Source organism: Rattus norvegicus, chromosome 6, assembly GCF_036323735.1.
Source record: "Rattus norvegicus strain BN/NHsdMcwi chromosome 6, GRCr8, whole genome shotgun sequence".
NCBI lineage: Eukaryota > Metazoa > Chordata > Mammalia > Rodentia > Muridae > Rattus > Rattus norvegicus.
Window position 1 is genome coordinate 100,085,648 of NC_086024.1, and position 16,045 is coordinate 100,101,692.

The window sequence follows — 16,045 nt, forward strand, 5'->3', positions numbered from 1 at the left end:
GAAAAGCAAATGCTGCCAGCCTGCTGTGATTCTTGCTGGTGAGTGTGCCCATCTCAGCTACTGTCATACTCTGCTCCTTCTGGCCTCTGCACACTTTCACACATATGCCATGCACACACAAACTTTAAAACAATAATAAAATAAAATTTAAAAAAGAATTATATAAGGTTCAAAAATAAAACACCTTTTCATAACTATTTTTCTGGTATCTACAAAAAGATATTCTTACCTTTAAGCAAAGACAAGATACCCAAACATTAAAAGTATTATCTTCTTTTATTAAGGCACTTTACAAAAGATTTTTTTTTAAAAGGAAAATGACAAAATTAACAGTAAATGCTACCCTGCCCCATGGTAGCCAGGTAGGTAGAGGCTGCTGTGAAGTCTAAGGACTATGATCCCTGGGGCCCACAAGGGAAAAAGAGAAAACAAACACACACACACACACACACACACACACACACACACGCACGCACGCACGCACACACATACACCCCACAGACAGTAAACAAGGCTTCAAGTTTAAAATAAGAAAAAACTTTAATTAAATAAAAAGATTTAATTATATAATATTTTTAAAATATTCTGTTGTATTTTCATTTGCCTATCTTACTTTACGTCTCCAAATGAATCTAGAAAGGTGATTTCTTTTTTTGTCAGCAAAGCACCTGGGTGCTGGCTAAGCAAGTGTAAATATAGTATATTAAAGAACAGATGCTCCTGATTGATTAAAAAAGTACAGATACAAGTCATTACCAAATATATTTTTCTCATTTTAGGAAAATATTAAACTTCATTCCTAAAAATATAGGCTCAGGCTCACTAGAATGTTTCAATTTCAATGACCCAATGATGCAGTAAGTATAGGGGGAGGCAAACGCTCTTGAAATGACTACACAGGCCGGTGTTGGATAGACAAGTAAGCCATTTCAGATGTAAGGAGCTGAGTTTAAAGCCCATAACTCAAACCACCTCCTTGCCTCCCCAGCTTTCTACTGAAGATTCCTCTTCAGAGCTATTTCTTCAAACCTAACATTTACTAACTCAACAGATGGGTTTCAAAATGCGGTTTGTAATTTCCCTGTCAAGTCACTGATTTTTATACTCAACTGGAGGCTTTAAAAATATTGTAGAATATGTCTCAACCTGAATTAAACCATTCTCGATATTTGTCGGGCGGGGGGGTTGCTAACTGCCTGCTTTTACAGATAAGCTTTAAGATGTGCTATAGGTGGCAAAAAAATGATTTCAAACCAGAAGAGCTTTTCAAACTCCCAGCGTGACATCACTGCTGCTTCCTTTTCTTGTAAGAATCGCTGCTGTGGACTCGAACGCGCTGCTGCACAGAGGATGCAATTTTCAAGCTGTCTTTCTTTGTGAAAGTCTTCTCCACAGCCCCAGGTTTCCAAAGCAATAGCTGTGCATCTTCTCCTCCGGTCAGCAAAGAGTCCTCAGACACGGTCCAACAGAAAGAACGCACGGTGGCTGCGTGCCCGCCCTGAAGGCTGGTCACGTGGCTCAGTCCTGTCTTGGTGCAGCTCAGCAAGTGAATCTTTCCGAGGTTGGTCCCTCCAATAACAAACAGTCTGTCCATATTCTCATGATACAGGCCACCAATCAGATAGTCCAAATGACCTTCTTTCACGTCGGTTACGTCTCTCACATCCTGGATGTTCAAACATGTAATCGGTTCATCTGTATCCAGATGATTAAGATCCCACCAACAAAACCCTTCGTCGTGCGTCATGCAGTAAATTTGTTTATAATCTCTTCCACACCAACCTATACAGCTCACTGATGAAACGGAGTTACAGGTGGCAACCAGTGCATCCTCTTCATTATCAACACTGAGGTCAAACACATTCACCAGACCATCAGTTGAGCCCGAGACAACCATGTTGGGATTGCTGGGATGGAAACGCACCTGAGTGATATCGTCACTGTGTGTCTCTGAATAGGCTCCGAGTGGGTCTCGAGTAGACAAATCCTGAGAAGTGAACCTTGCGTCCCAAAATACCAGCAACGCATCGTCCTCGACCTTTTCTGCACCAGCACAAATGATATGATCTTTGCAGTTGACATCAAAACTGATAAAAATATTGGAAGGGTAACCCTTGAACAACTGCGCGGGCTTTTCGCTAGCTAACCGAGCGTCCCAACACTTTACAGTGCCATCTGTGCTTGCAGAGTAGACATTGTCACAGGAATTTGCAAACCTGACTCCGTTAAGAAGCCCAGGAGAGCCGCTGAATTCTCGTAGCAGATTTAGTGTCTCTTTATCATATATTCTTATCGACCCGTTTGAACACAGAACGGCAACCAAGCCTCCTTTTTCTGCTGGTACAGTCTTTGATGTGTCTATGCCCAGCAGGTAAGTGGGCTCTTTCGGTTCCGAGGACCGTCTAAGAATATGCAGATTAGCAAACTGGTCCTTAATCTTCTCCATGTCAGTAGAAGCATCCACGGATATAAAACTCTGTAATAAAGACATGAAAACCAAAAGTTAAACTCAGAGTTTCTCTGAAAGTGCATCTGAGTCAAAACCCTTCGGGGTAGATGTGCTGAGCTTCTATTCCCTAGTAGCTGGGGCCTGTGCTATTCTTTTTCAGACGTTGCATAATCCCTGGCTTCGTTTTTAATTCTTTCTCCGGGGCTCTTAACACTGCAGCCTAACACTTCTGCCATTTCCCAAGCTCCACTGAAAAGCCATGACTTTCTCTTCCCCATCTCCGCCTCCTAGGAAGCTGCTGCTGACTGGTTAATTTGCCTGTCCTTCATAGGTTGTCTCCACCACCCAAATGAGCCAAGTCGAACCAAATCAGATGATATCAAAGGAAGGTTTATTGGGAAGCTGCTCTGGCCCCAAGTTCACTGGCCCCAAGGACTGAGGCCAGGGGAGTCACCATGGGGAGGGGGGAAGGGAGAAGAGAAAGGACACTTACAGGCAGTGTGAGAAGAAAAGGAGAGGAGAGAGACTCCAAAATGTCTGGATTATTTACCGGGAGCCGTTGGGGGAAGGGCAGCCCAGCCCCTGGATTGGAAAGGTCAGGGTTGGGGCAGGGTATTGGCTGAGGGATACTGGGAGAACCTGGAGGCCAGGTCTGCTTTGGTATGTAAAATATGCACCTCAGACCCTGTCCCAGGGTCTGAAACACTAATTTAACTCCTATAACATTTTGGAATCAAACACCTGAAATAAATCTTCTCTAATATTTTAATCAGTTCCCTTCCAGGATGTAACTAAAACTCAGTTGCCTTTCAACAAATCACTCTTCTTTAATTTTGGTTTTTCAAGACAGGGTTTCACTGGGTAGTGCAGGATGTCCTGGAACTCACACTAACCCAGGCTGGCCTCCAACTCAGAGGTCCTCATACTCCACCCTCCTGCCTCTGGATGGCTGGGATTGTGTGTGTGTGTGTGTGTGTGTGTGTGTGTGTGTGTGTGTGTGTGATCACTCTTAACACAGAACTTACTGTATTTTATGCTGAGAGTTGGAAAGCAATGGTTCCTCTGTGTTCAAACACAATTACTGATCCCACTCACGTCAGCCACACTTGGAATCCTCGCCTGTGTCAACTGTTTCATGTACTTTAATTTAAGTAGAGATGTCTAGGCAAAACATAACACCCCCCACACACAAAATATTCATGACTTAATCCTGGGCCGAGACCAGGTTAGGTTACATGACAAAGGGGGACCTGAGGTTGCAGATGGAATGAAGGCTGCTAATCAACCTAATTTAAAACTGACCTTAAAATAGGAAGATTATCCCAGATTATCTGAGTAGACCTAGCATAATCACGAGTGTTTTTTAAAAGTAGACATGGGGAGGGCAGAAGAAGCACTTAGGGAGTGGGGAGATATAATGTTGCTGCCTTTTAAGGAAGGGGTCATACCAGGACTGGTTGCCGCTGGTTCTGGCTAGTTTGTTTTTAATTTGTTACAAGTTAGTTATCTGGGAACAAAATTTTAATTGAGAAACTGTCTCCAACCGATGGGCACCATCCCTGGGCCAATGATCCTGGGTGCTACAATCATGACCCACAGGATCCCACACCTTCTGGTCTCTGCACACATAAGTAACTGTGCACACACATGGAGATATATATATACATTTAGAGGGGCGGACACACATGCCAAGGAATGTAGGTAAGCTCAAGAAACTGAAAAGGGCAAGGAAGCATTTCTTTCCAGAGCTTTGCAGTGGGTATCATCTCAGACTTCTGATATTTGAAATGATAAATGTTCTTTCTTGAGCTACCCAGTGTACAGTCGCTTGTTGCAGCACTGTGGGAAACTAGTGAAACATGTTTGCAGTGGAGAGCTGGAGAAGTGCTTTCAGACAGTGTAGCTCCTAAATGATAGAACTGGGATTCGAACCTAGATGATCTGGCTTCAGAAAACATGCTCTGAAACACTGCACTGGCGTGCCTCTCTAAAGGAGAACAAGTCCAAGGCCTGAAAATATGCATACTTTTTGCTTCATTTAATTTTCTATTTTTTTTTTTTTTTGGTTCTTTTTTTTTGGAGCTGGGGACCGAACCCAGGGCCTTGCGCTTCCTAGGTAAGCGCTCTACCACTGAGCTAAATCCCCAGCCCCTTGTATTTTTTTTCAAGACAGAGTTCTCATGTAGCCCAAGATGACTTCAAACTCACAATGTAGTAGAAGCTGGCCTCGAACTTTTGATCTTGCCTCTATGTCATAGGTGTAGTCCATCACATCTAATTCTGTCTGAATTTTTTCCATGGTACTTTTCACCAATGACTATTGTAACTTGTCTTACAAACCAGCGTTTTCTTTTTTGTTTTGGAGATACGATCTTACTACATAATCCTGGCTGGCCTGAAACTTTTGGTGACCCTCTTGCCCCTGAGTACCACCAAGTCCTAGAATTACAGCCAGCCAGTAGAATTCTGTCAGTGGAGCCAGCTCCCACATTTTCGTGCTTAAGATGAATTTTTTTCTGTTGCTTTAATGAATGCCACACTTGCCCCTGGTCAGAACCTCTCAGCTTATCTATCACACTTTCCGCACGAGTCACTCCTCCTATTCAGGTCACAGTGTACATAAGTCATCCCCACTGACACCCGCCCATCATCCATCCTAAAGAGGCCCCTCTGGTTCTGTAACACCTTGCCGTACTATCCAATTTTACTTTTTATTTATTTATAACAAATTATGTACAGACCTTGTCATTATTCTAAAACAATTGAACAATTAGTTAAATATATTTACATCCAAAGAAAGGAGCCAAAGCACTCTCTGGTGTTGGTATCTGCAGGGAATCCTCAATTGCATTGCTTTTCTACTGAGAGACAACTATACTCATTGTATCCTCAATCTTGTTTATAAGATCCATTAATTAAAGTGATAATTTTATACTTTATTAATGACACAATCTAATTGTAATAGAATAGGGAGACAGTAGACAAATGCTTTTGAGCTTGGTTGATGTTAGAAGGGCATGGACATTGCTGACCGTTCTTAGCTTCATGATAAAAATCTAACGTTTACAGCTGCAAGTCATTGATTTTTAGCTTCTATAATATTATCTTATCAGTATTTTAACACTTATAATTTTATTTTTGTTTATTAATACCAAATTATTTCCCCTTTATTTTTGGTTGTGAGCCTAGCCTTTAACGGCTGAGCCATCTCTCCAGCCCTTATTTCCCCTTTATTAAAGAGATTCTTTTTTTTTTTTCCGGAGCTGGGGACCGAACCCAGGGCCTTGAGCTTGCTAGGCAAGTGCTCTACCACTGAGCTAAATCCCCAACCCCTATTAAAGAGATTCTTTTCTCATACAATACATCCAGTTTTCGGATTCCCCTTCCTCTGCTCCTCCCAGCTCCTCCCCATCTCCTCTCCCAGTAAGATCCCACGCCCATTCTGACTCGCATTAGAAAAGAACAGGCTTCTAAGAATAACAAAGCATAACAAAATAAAATATAATAAGATAAAACGAAAACCATCGGGCTGGAGAGATGGCTCAGCGGTTAAGAGCACTGTGTGCTCTTCCAAAGGTCCTGAGTTCAAATCCCAGCAACCACATGGTGGCTCACAACCATCTATAATGAGATCTGGTGCCCTCTTCTGGAATTCTTAATCATAATAAATAAATAAATCTTTAAAAAAAAAAAAAAAACGAAAACCATCACCCTGAAGTTGGAGAAGGCAACAGAAATAAAAGAGCTACGAGGAAAAAGTCACAAGACCCAGAGACCCTCTTGTACACATGTACACACTCAGAAGTTCCATAAAAACACAAACCGAAGGCTATGATATATGCACAGGAGGGCCTGGTGCAGACCTGTGTGGGCGCTCGCTATGCTTGCCACTTCAGCCTCTGTGAGTTCAAACAAGCTTTGCTCAGTTGATTAAGAAAGACTTGTTTTGGGGCTGGAGAAATGGCTCAGTGGTTAAGAGCACTGACTGCTCTTCCAGAGGTCCTGAGTTCAATTCCCAGCAACCACATGGTGGCTCACAACCATCTGTAAAGAGATCTGATGCCCTCTTCTGGTGTATCTGAAGACAGCTACAGTGTACTTATATATAATAAATTAAAAAAAAAAAAAGACTTGTTTTCCTGGTGTCCTCAGTCCCCTCGAGCTCCCACGCTCCTTCCTCCTCCACTTCCAGGGACTCAGGTTCAATTCCCAGCACCAATGTGTCTCACAGATATTTGTAACCTGTTCCAGAGGATACAGCATTCTCTGTCCAGACTCTACAAGTCTCATGATCCCCAAGGTAAAATGAAACTCCATACCATCAGGAACTGCGTCAAAACTTCCAGAGTCTGACCTCAGGGTTTACTCTTCTTACACATAAGCACGGGAAACTTTGGAGAAAGGTTGCCCTGTGGCAGTTATCGCAAAGCTTCCGGCCCGGCTGTGGAGAGCACCTGTGAGCTGTAAAATAATAACAAGTTCTGCTGACAGATAAACAGTGCTCAGGGCAAGAACGCAGAGGTTTGTAACAAGCGGAAGGAAGATTCCATTGGTGGAGGATGCTAAGTACTAGGGACTCTTTCGTAAGAATGGGTGCCAGTCACTGAGGGACAAAGCTTTAGGATCTAAACAATGCTCAGGGTGTTGGGGGAATTCAGGTGTAGGCGGGTGCCTAATAGGATAACAAACGATAACCAGGCTGTTTGACACTTTCACTGTGGCATTCCAGGTGACTAGACCTTCATTTTCATCCTGTGAAGAAAAGGGGATCCTTGATTGACAATCTTGACAATCCTGGTTTCTCCAGTGCTTACTCTAAGCTCTGCAACCTACAATTCTCTACAAAACCAAGATATAAATATGCATATATATGAGAAGTAGATAAGACAAGTGTTAGTGGTAAACTAAGTATATTCCATGATATTTCCAAGCTATAGAACTTACTTTCACACACAGATACAAACAATATTACAGTTTATGCTATTATAGGAAAACACATACAAAAAAACCCTTAAGCCTTAACACATAAATATGCAAGTAAGACATATGTGAAATATAGCCTCTTATGACTATATAGTTAATTTTCAATCATACATACTAAGGAATATTCCAGAATGAATATATTTACTTCAATTTATAGGTCCCATGAGTTCTTCCCCTATAACCCATTTCCAAGTCCCCAAGAGATCTCTTCACTTTGCGCTCTTACAAGGTGAGCTGAACTCACATTTTTTCAAGTGCCCCCTTTGGCAGAGCCCATCTCTATGTATACATCTACATTTCCACATGTCTGCGGAAATTCCTGCAGAAATGTATGCCCTGCTATGCCTCTAGGTTAAAGAGATCATTTGCTGTCCTAGCAACCCTCTCTCTTTTTTTCTTTTTATTGCGATGGTATCTCATGCATGCCATGGTAGTCTTGAGTAAACTCAATATGTAGCCAAGGCTAGCCCTGAACAGCTGAAGCTCCTGCCCACACCTCCCCAAGTCCTTAGATTACAATTATGGGCCACTATGCCTAGCTTCCAAACACGATTTTTTGAAAATTCTATTCTCTCCATTTTGGTCAGTGATATGTAGTTTAATTAAAGTAGTAGCCACTGTAAGGGTTACCACTCATTCAACACCCAAATTAGACCACAGACTCTTTAAAGTATGAGATTAAGTCAACACATTACACATATTTTAAATATGTTTTTATTATTATTCTGAAGTGTGTGTGTGTGTGTGTGTGTGTGTGTGTGTGTGTGTGTCAGTGGATGAACATGTGCACAAGAGTACAAGTGGCCACAGAGGCCAGAGGGAGCACTGGATCTCCTGGAGCTGGAGTTACAGGAAAGTTGGGAGCTGTCAATCAACTTGCATCTTCTGTACTAGCAGGCAGGTATGTGTTCTTTAACTACTGAGCTATCTCTCCAGCCCCAGATTCCATCTACTTTAAAATGACCAAAATGGTCCTGAAATTTCTACACTGTCCTGCTGACCCCTTTCTGCCCAGCTCTTGGTTGTCAGTTCTTTATTAGATCAATCGGCGAGTGAGGAAGGTGGATCTTTATAAAATACTGAGGCAGGTAATGAGCCACAAGAATAACAATATCAAAATCCAGCCAGTGCTCACCTCTGCTGACACAGATTAACAATCGAGTAACACAGACAACCTTCATACAGTGCACCCCAACTGCTCAGCTTGACAAAAACTTAACAGCTTAAATGTGGGCTGGCGAGACAGCTCAGCTAGGAAAGTGCTGGGTATGGAACTCGAGGCTTTGAGCAACCAGGCAAACACTTTCCTTCCAAATAAGTAATACTGAGTTCCAGGTCAACCAGAGCTCATAATGAAACTCAGAACAACAAACCCTAGTAATTACAAACACCTCTGTAAGAAATGATTTAGCAGCACCTCCAGGACATGGGGGCACGAGCCTGTGACCCTGACACTGGGAGATGGATCAGGAAGAAGAGGAAACTGAGGACATCCTTGGATACAGCAAATGTGAAGTCCATGAGACCCTATCCTGATGAAACTCACTGCGTGTGAAATTCCTGTCTGCCATCGGCTAAAACAGATGGCAATTCACGTTAGGCTTTGAGTCTTTTAAGACTTTTACTTTTTAAAAATATGTCTAAGTGTTTTGCCTGCATGTATAGAAGCATACCACACATGTGCAGTAACCTCAGAGGCCAGAAGGGAGCACTGGATTCCTTCGAATTGGAGTCATATACAAATATTAGTCACCATGTAGGTGCTGGAAACTGAATCCAGGTCCTCTGGAAAAACAGCGAGTATGTTAACGGTTGAATCATTTTTCCAGCCTCACATCAGACTTTTTAAAGAAACCCTGAGTTAATTCTACACACTGACAGAGGAGAAAAGAAGTGACAGAAAAGGGTTGACGATTTAGCTCAGTGGTAGAGCGCTTGCCTAGCAAGTGCAAGGCCCTGGGTTCGGTCCCCAACTCTGAAAAAAAAAAGAAAAAAAAAAAAAAAAAAAAAAAAAGAAGTGACAGAAAACCTATGTTCAAAGGCAAAAATGGTCACTATACTATCTTCCCATTAATTATTTTTCTTGTGTTCTACTTATTATTATTATTATTATTATTATTATTATTATTATTATTATTATTTTGAGACAGGGTCTTGGGTATCTCAGGCTCGTCACAGACTCCATATAGACAACTTATGTTTCTGATCCTCCTGCCTCTATGGCTCCAGAGCTGAGATCATGGGCATGCACCACCACACCCAGCTTTACGTCGTGCTGGATCAAAACCAGGCAAGCACTCTACTAACTGAACTACACTCCCAGTCTCATTTTTCTCATTCAAAAATTTTTTTGAAAAGTAAATCAACTAGGTATGGTCACGCCTGCAGCCCCTGTGCTTAGGAGGGAGAGACAGGAGAATCAGAAAGGAGTGCTAAGTAACCCACGGCTGCCTAGAAAGTTTGAGGGCAGCCTGGTCTACATAGGATGCAGCCCCCACTTCCCTCCACACCTTTCATCCAGCACCATCATCAGTTGCACATATTTTACTTGAGGATGGACAGAATGATGGAAGTCCTCAGATTCCTCCTTCCCACCTTCCATGTAGCATAAGGTTCTGGACTTGCCACCAGCTCCAGGGCCAAACCCTGACTACCCAAATCCAATACGGGCAATCCCCCTCCTCCCAGCAGTAACTGGCTCAGAGGTTTAGCCTGTGCGAGCATCCTTGCCTGACAACAAGCGGTCATCTACAGAGTGCCACCTCCCACATGAAGCAAAGCCAGGTGATGAAGGCAAATTTATAAAAAAAAAAATAAGGGTGTGCTTATTTAGAGGCAACATGGTAATCGACTTTAAAATGCTAACAGCAACAGAGTTGTGTGGAATTTAAAGGCATGAGCTCGGGCTAAGAGAAGGCTCAGCGGTTAGTAGCACTGACTGCTCTTCCAGAGGTCATGAGTTCAAATCCCAGCAACCACATGGTGGCTCACAACCATCTGTAATGAGATCCAATGCACTCTTCTGGTGTGTCTGAAGACAGCGACAGTGTGTACTTGTCATATATAAAATGAATAAATAAAATCTTAAAAAAAAAAAAAAGCATGAGCTCAGCAACACAAAGGTTTGAACTGGAAAAACAGCTCTGCCGTATACTGGCTTTGCGTTTCTCTTGGGTAGAAAAGACCTAATTCTACTTGGGATTGTTATATTTAAGCCAGACATGGTAGTGTACCCCTGAAGCTCTTTAATTCAGTGGTAACAGGAGGATCAAAAAAAATTTTTTTAAAGTTTTATTTATTTTTGTATGTGAGTGCACTGCTGCTGTCTTCAGTCACACCAGAAGAGGGCATCGGATCCCATGACAGGAGGTTGTGAGCCACCGTGTGGTTGCTGGGAATTGAACTCAGGTCCTCTGGAAGAGCAGTCAGTGCTCTTAACTGCTGAGCCATCTCTGCAGCCAAGGAGGATGAAAATGTAACATTATTCTTGACCTCATAGTGAGCTTGAGGCAAACTTGGGCTACAGGAGACTCCGTCTCAAAAACCAACCAAACAAAAAGAATTCAGGGATAGCCTGATGGCTCAGTGAATAGAGCACTTTTAACACAAATGTAAGGCTCATTAAGAGTTCAGATCCCCAGAACTCAGGTAAAAGCCAGCTGGGCATGGCATGGTTCCTGTGATTCTCCTTCTCATAAGCTGGCTTCTTAGACTAGCTGTAACGGTAACACACAAACACAAACACACACACACACACACACACACACACACACACACACACACACATATGCACTCGCATACACACACGTAAAAAAAACATTGCAGGGTGTCTCCTGGGTATGTCGAAGTACACATGTTCTTGCGTGCATACAGATAGGCTGAATGAGTAGGACTAGAAATAACCTCACTGTGGGCTGCTGATGTAATTCTGCTGGTAGCGGCAAACGATCGGCCTGTAGTAACCCACACCTGTATTTCTCAGCTGCTAGAGACATCCCAGGAGGATCAGAAGTTCAAGGCCATCCTTGCTACTTTGCAAGTTTGAGATCAGCCTAAAATAAACACTTTTCCCCCCTAAAGGTGGGGATAGTATGTCATACACTTTTGCTAAGAAATACTATATTTAAAAAGAAATGTATTTAGTTCAAATTGGATTCAGGGAATTAGAAGGAGGGAGAGAGGGAAAGAGGGAGGGAAGGAGGGAAGGAGGGAGGGAGGGAAGGAGAGAAGGTGAGAGAATATGAGAACAGGAATGGACTTTAGTCAGGCGTTTGGGCTTTGCCTCCACTTGTTTTTTTTTTTTTAATTTTTTTTTTAAGATTTATTTACTTATTTTGTATATGAGTACACTGTAGCTGTCTTCTGACACACCAGAAGAGGGAATCAGTTCCTATTACAGATGGTTGTGAGCCACCATGTGGTTGCTGGGATTTGAACTCAGGACCTCTGGAAGAGCAGTCGGTGCTCTTAACCACTGAGCCATCTCTCCAGCCTGCCTCCACTAGTTTTTTAAGGCAGGGTCTCACTGTGTAACCGGAGCTGTGCCTTCACCGCCAGCAGTTCAGCTATTTAGTACAATAGGGTTTACACTTTGTTTTTGTTTGTTTTGAGACAGGCTTTCTTGTTGCCTAGGCTGGCCTAGAACTCAATATATATTTAAGGATAACCTTAAGTTCCGGATCCTCCAACCTTTGGCTCCTGAGTGCTGGGGAATCATTACCTTGTGAGCCAGACCATCGAGTATACATGGCGCTAGGATTTAAGGTCTTCCTCCACGGGAGGCAGACATTTCACCAACTGAGCTACACCTTTAACCCAAGGAGGTAGCTTTGAAAGTTTTGAATTTCTTTAGAAATGAGTGTCTTTGTATATGGGTGTGCGGGTATGTTTATGAGAGAGAGAGAGAGAGAGAGAGAGAGAGAGAGAGAGAGAGAGAGAGAGAGAGAGTTTGCACACGTGGAGGATAGAGAAGATAGCCTCGGGTGTCATGAGAAACACCAACCACCTGCATTGAGACAGCTCCCTCACTGGCCCAGAGCCCGCCAGTTGGGTTGTACTGGCTGGCCCTTGAGGCCCAGGGATCCTCCTATTTTGCTTCCCCAACATGGAGATGACACGCCTGTCATCCTCTGCCCAGCATTTCTTCAGCCCTGGGTCCGAACTGTTTTAAATGATGGGCACTATTAAAAGTTAGATAGATCATAGCTTGGGGTGGGCTTTTGTCGGTTGTCTTTACCACACTGGACATAATATATGTGCAAAGTTGATGGACTAACAACAGTTCAGTTAGCTTCGTGCTTTCTGTGGGCTCTGCCATTCATCTTTAAGTCCTCTTGACCAACCAGCAGGTAGGCACAGAGAAGGTGGAGAAGTCTTACCTGCCGTGATCATCTGACACAGATGTGGCAAGTCTCAACGGGGTCTAAGAACAATTGGGACCCCAGTGTCTCTGCTGAGATCCTAGTGAATGTCCCTGTACCGTGTCCCACTCTGCTAAGTCCCAAGTCACTGCTTTCTGTGGGCTGCTCCTTTGTGGACTGCACAGTTTGCCATGAGGAAACAGTAGCAGCCTTTTGCAGTGCCTCCCTTTGCTCTGCCCTGGGAGGGGATGTGAATGTTTATGCCTGAGTTTTCTGGGGCTCCCTTCCTACCTCTCAGCTGACTTCTTCAAGGAGAATTCTTGAGATTTTATTTTGGCTTTGCCTCACTAATGCTTGCAAGTGTTTAGGGAAAGGAGATTCTTCTGTGCTGTTTGCTTCTTGTACCCAAGCAGAGCTGGAAATGGAAAGGGTTGCTTTGTTGTTTTTTATTGTGACACTGGCAGGTTGTTATTGAGCTAAAAATATTTCCCTATAATATTTACATTAAATTCCAAGTTAACAGCTTATGAAAATACTCATAAGAAACTAGTGATATTCATTGTTTCCTGGGGAAAGGAAAGAGGCTTGAAGATATAAATATTCCAAAACAATGGATTTGGAGTCTTGAATTTTGAACCATGTTGATTGTATCATATATTTAAAATTACATATATACTGTTGGAATATTCAGAAGCTTATCAGATGGAATTCTACATAAAGTTTTAAAAATATATCATTTTAGTGGCTTGTTTTGTTTTTCTCTTTAGCACCAGGGGGCCATTATTATAAAGAGTCTTCTAAGATTCTTCCTTCTCTTCCTCTCCGCCCACCCTTTATTTTAGACAGTTAAGGAGGAGTAGGAATTGGGTAAATAAAAGGTCAGAGTTCGGCTGGAGAGATGGCTCAGTGGTTAAGAGCACCCAACTATTCTTCCAGAGGTCCTGAGTTCAATTCCCAGCAACCACATGGTGGCTCACAACCATCTGTAATGAGATCTGATGCCTGCTTCTGGTGTGTCTGAAGACAGCTACAGTGTACTTACACATAATAAATGAATAAATCTTTAAAAAAAAAAAAAAGGTCAGAGTTCCTCCATCCAATAGTGATTAAGTTTGACTTCTAAAAATTCTGCCCCTGATTCTCTCGTTCGAAAGCTGTCTTACATCAGCAACATACCTAAGATTTGGATTATCTGTAAACATTATTAATACTAGGGCAGCTGTGGCAGCAGAAGTGGAGAGTGGGGCCAGCCTGGGCTATATCACAAGTTCTAGCCAATCTAGGCTATGAAATCAGAATCTCTCTCCGCGCCCCTGAATCATCATCAACATCATAAGAAATGTTAAAGTTGGGGTTGGGGATTTAGCTCAGTGGTAGAGCACTTGCCTAGGAAGCACAAGGCCCTGGGTTCAGTCCCCAGCTCCGAAAAAAAGAACCAAAAAAAAAAAAAAAAAAAGAAATGTTAAAGTTGCTTCTTTCTGTGCTGAAAATTCTGAAGCAGCTGGCCTAATCAGTCAGAAAAGGTTGAACGTTTATAAAGCATTTGGAGACAGCAGCTTCTAGTGCCTAATGTCACCTGCTTGCACCAAGGTCAGTGGAATCTCATTAAAAAAAAAAAAAATCAGTGGAAAAAAAATCACATGGTAGCCCTATAGCAGATATCAAAGAAATTTAATAAACAGTACACAGACCCCTTGGCAACTTATCTGAAAACACAGGTACAGCTTAGAAACCTGGGTGAGGGCATTTTAGAATTACTAGGAAGGCTGAATGGAACTACAACTCACACACATTAACAGTGTGTCTTAAAGAATACCTCAGTATAATAAACATACATTAGCTTAACTTTAGAACACTTCCCAGAAAATATGGCAACAATGTAGAGAAATCTATATGTATGCTTTAAATGAACAAGGAACTGGCTTTAAACAATTACCAAGAAACCGTTTGGTTTAAACTGTGAAGAACTACTGAATATTTAGTGGAAAGTATGCTAAATTGACATCTGCTACAATTCCGATACAGTTTTAAATTTCACATCCATTAATGACTGAGACTTAATTATTTTGTAAACTAATCTAGCTTAGTAAGACTGAATATGCTATACTTATTCACATAAATGTTCAAGATACTAAGGGCGGAGAAATGGCTCAGAGCTTGAACTCTCAGTTCCCAGCACCCACACTGAGTGGCTCCCAACTGACTGAAACTCCAGGGGATAGATATCTCTGGGGTCCATGAGCATTAGTATTTGAGAGTGTTCTCTCTCTCTCTCTCTCTCTCTCTCTCTCTCTCTCTCTCTCTCACACACACACACACACACACACACACACACACACACACACACACCTTTGGCACACATTTAAAAAATAGAAATAAAATATTATTTTATTGTTAAAAAGAAAGGAAAAGGGCTGGAGAGATGGCTCAGTGGTTAAGAGCAACCAGAGGTCCTGAGTTCAATTCCCAGCAACCACATGGTAGCTCACAACCATCTGTAAAGAGATCTGATGCCCTCTTCTGGTGTATCTGAACACAGCTACTGTGTACTTAAATAATAAATGAATAAATCTTAAAAAAAAAAAGGAAAAATGTTCAAAAATACTGGTTACAACATATCTGTGTATTAAATATGCTATAGGAAAAACACATTTTTCTTAAAGGGGAAGACAGGGTCTTTTTATGTAGCTGTGCTTGTCCTGGAACTCTCTATGTAGACCACCTCAAACTCAGAAGTCAGTCTCCCTCTGAGTCCCCAGTGCTGGGACTTAAGTGTATGTTACCACGCCCTGAAAAAGCACAGTTTTTAAGGGGCAGAGATTTGAGGTATAAAGGAGAAGGGACTCAGACAAGGACACTTTCTCATGTTATTTGGAATTGTCTGTTGAGGGACAGATGCAACATTTAAAACAACTCTAAAAGAAACACAAGCAGACATGGTGGCACACACCTTTAACCCCAGCACTTTAGAGGCAGAGACAGGCAGATCCCTGAGCTCCAGGTCAGCGTGATCTACACAGTGAGCTCCAGGACAGCCAGGGTTACCCAAGAGAAACCCTGCTTCAAAAAAACAAAAAGAAAAAAGAGACAGACCCTTTGGGGCAGAAGAGATGGCTCAGAGGTTAAGACCACTTGTTGTTCTTGCAGAGGACCTAAGTTTGGTTCCCCAAAACCACAGCCCAATCCTTTCTCACCTCTAAACTCCAAGCATTCATGTGATATATATAACTGCAAGCAGGCCAAACACTCATAA

At 42.4% G+C, this 16,045-nt stretch overlaps 1 protein-coding gene across 3 annotated transcripts in view; it reads right to left on the bottom strand.

The window, feature by feature from the left end:
- Positions 1 to 521: 521 nt before the first annotated feature.
- Positions 522 to 16,045, bottom strand: part of Wdr89 (WD repeat domain 89) — a 31,628-nt gene continuing 16,104 nt past the window's right edge. Inside the window, exons 2-3 of one of the 3 annotated variants that reach the window (XM_006240233.5) lie at positions 6,769 to 6,910; positions 522 to 2,476 (exon numbers count right to left, since the gene is read on the bottom strand). In XM_006240233.5, coding sequence (XP_006240295.1) covers positions 1,286 to 2,476; positions 6,769 to 6,771 — 1,194 coding nt within the window. In that variant the 5' untranslated portion in view covers positions 6,772 to 6,910 and the 3' untranslated portion in view covers positions 522 to 1,285. Of the gene's footprint in view, positions 2,477 to 6,768; positions 6,913 to 16,045 lie in introns of those variants that run through there. The other 2 variants (NM_001014078.2, XM_006240235.5) reach the window with 2 other exon arrangements.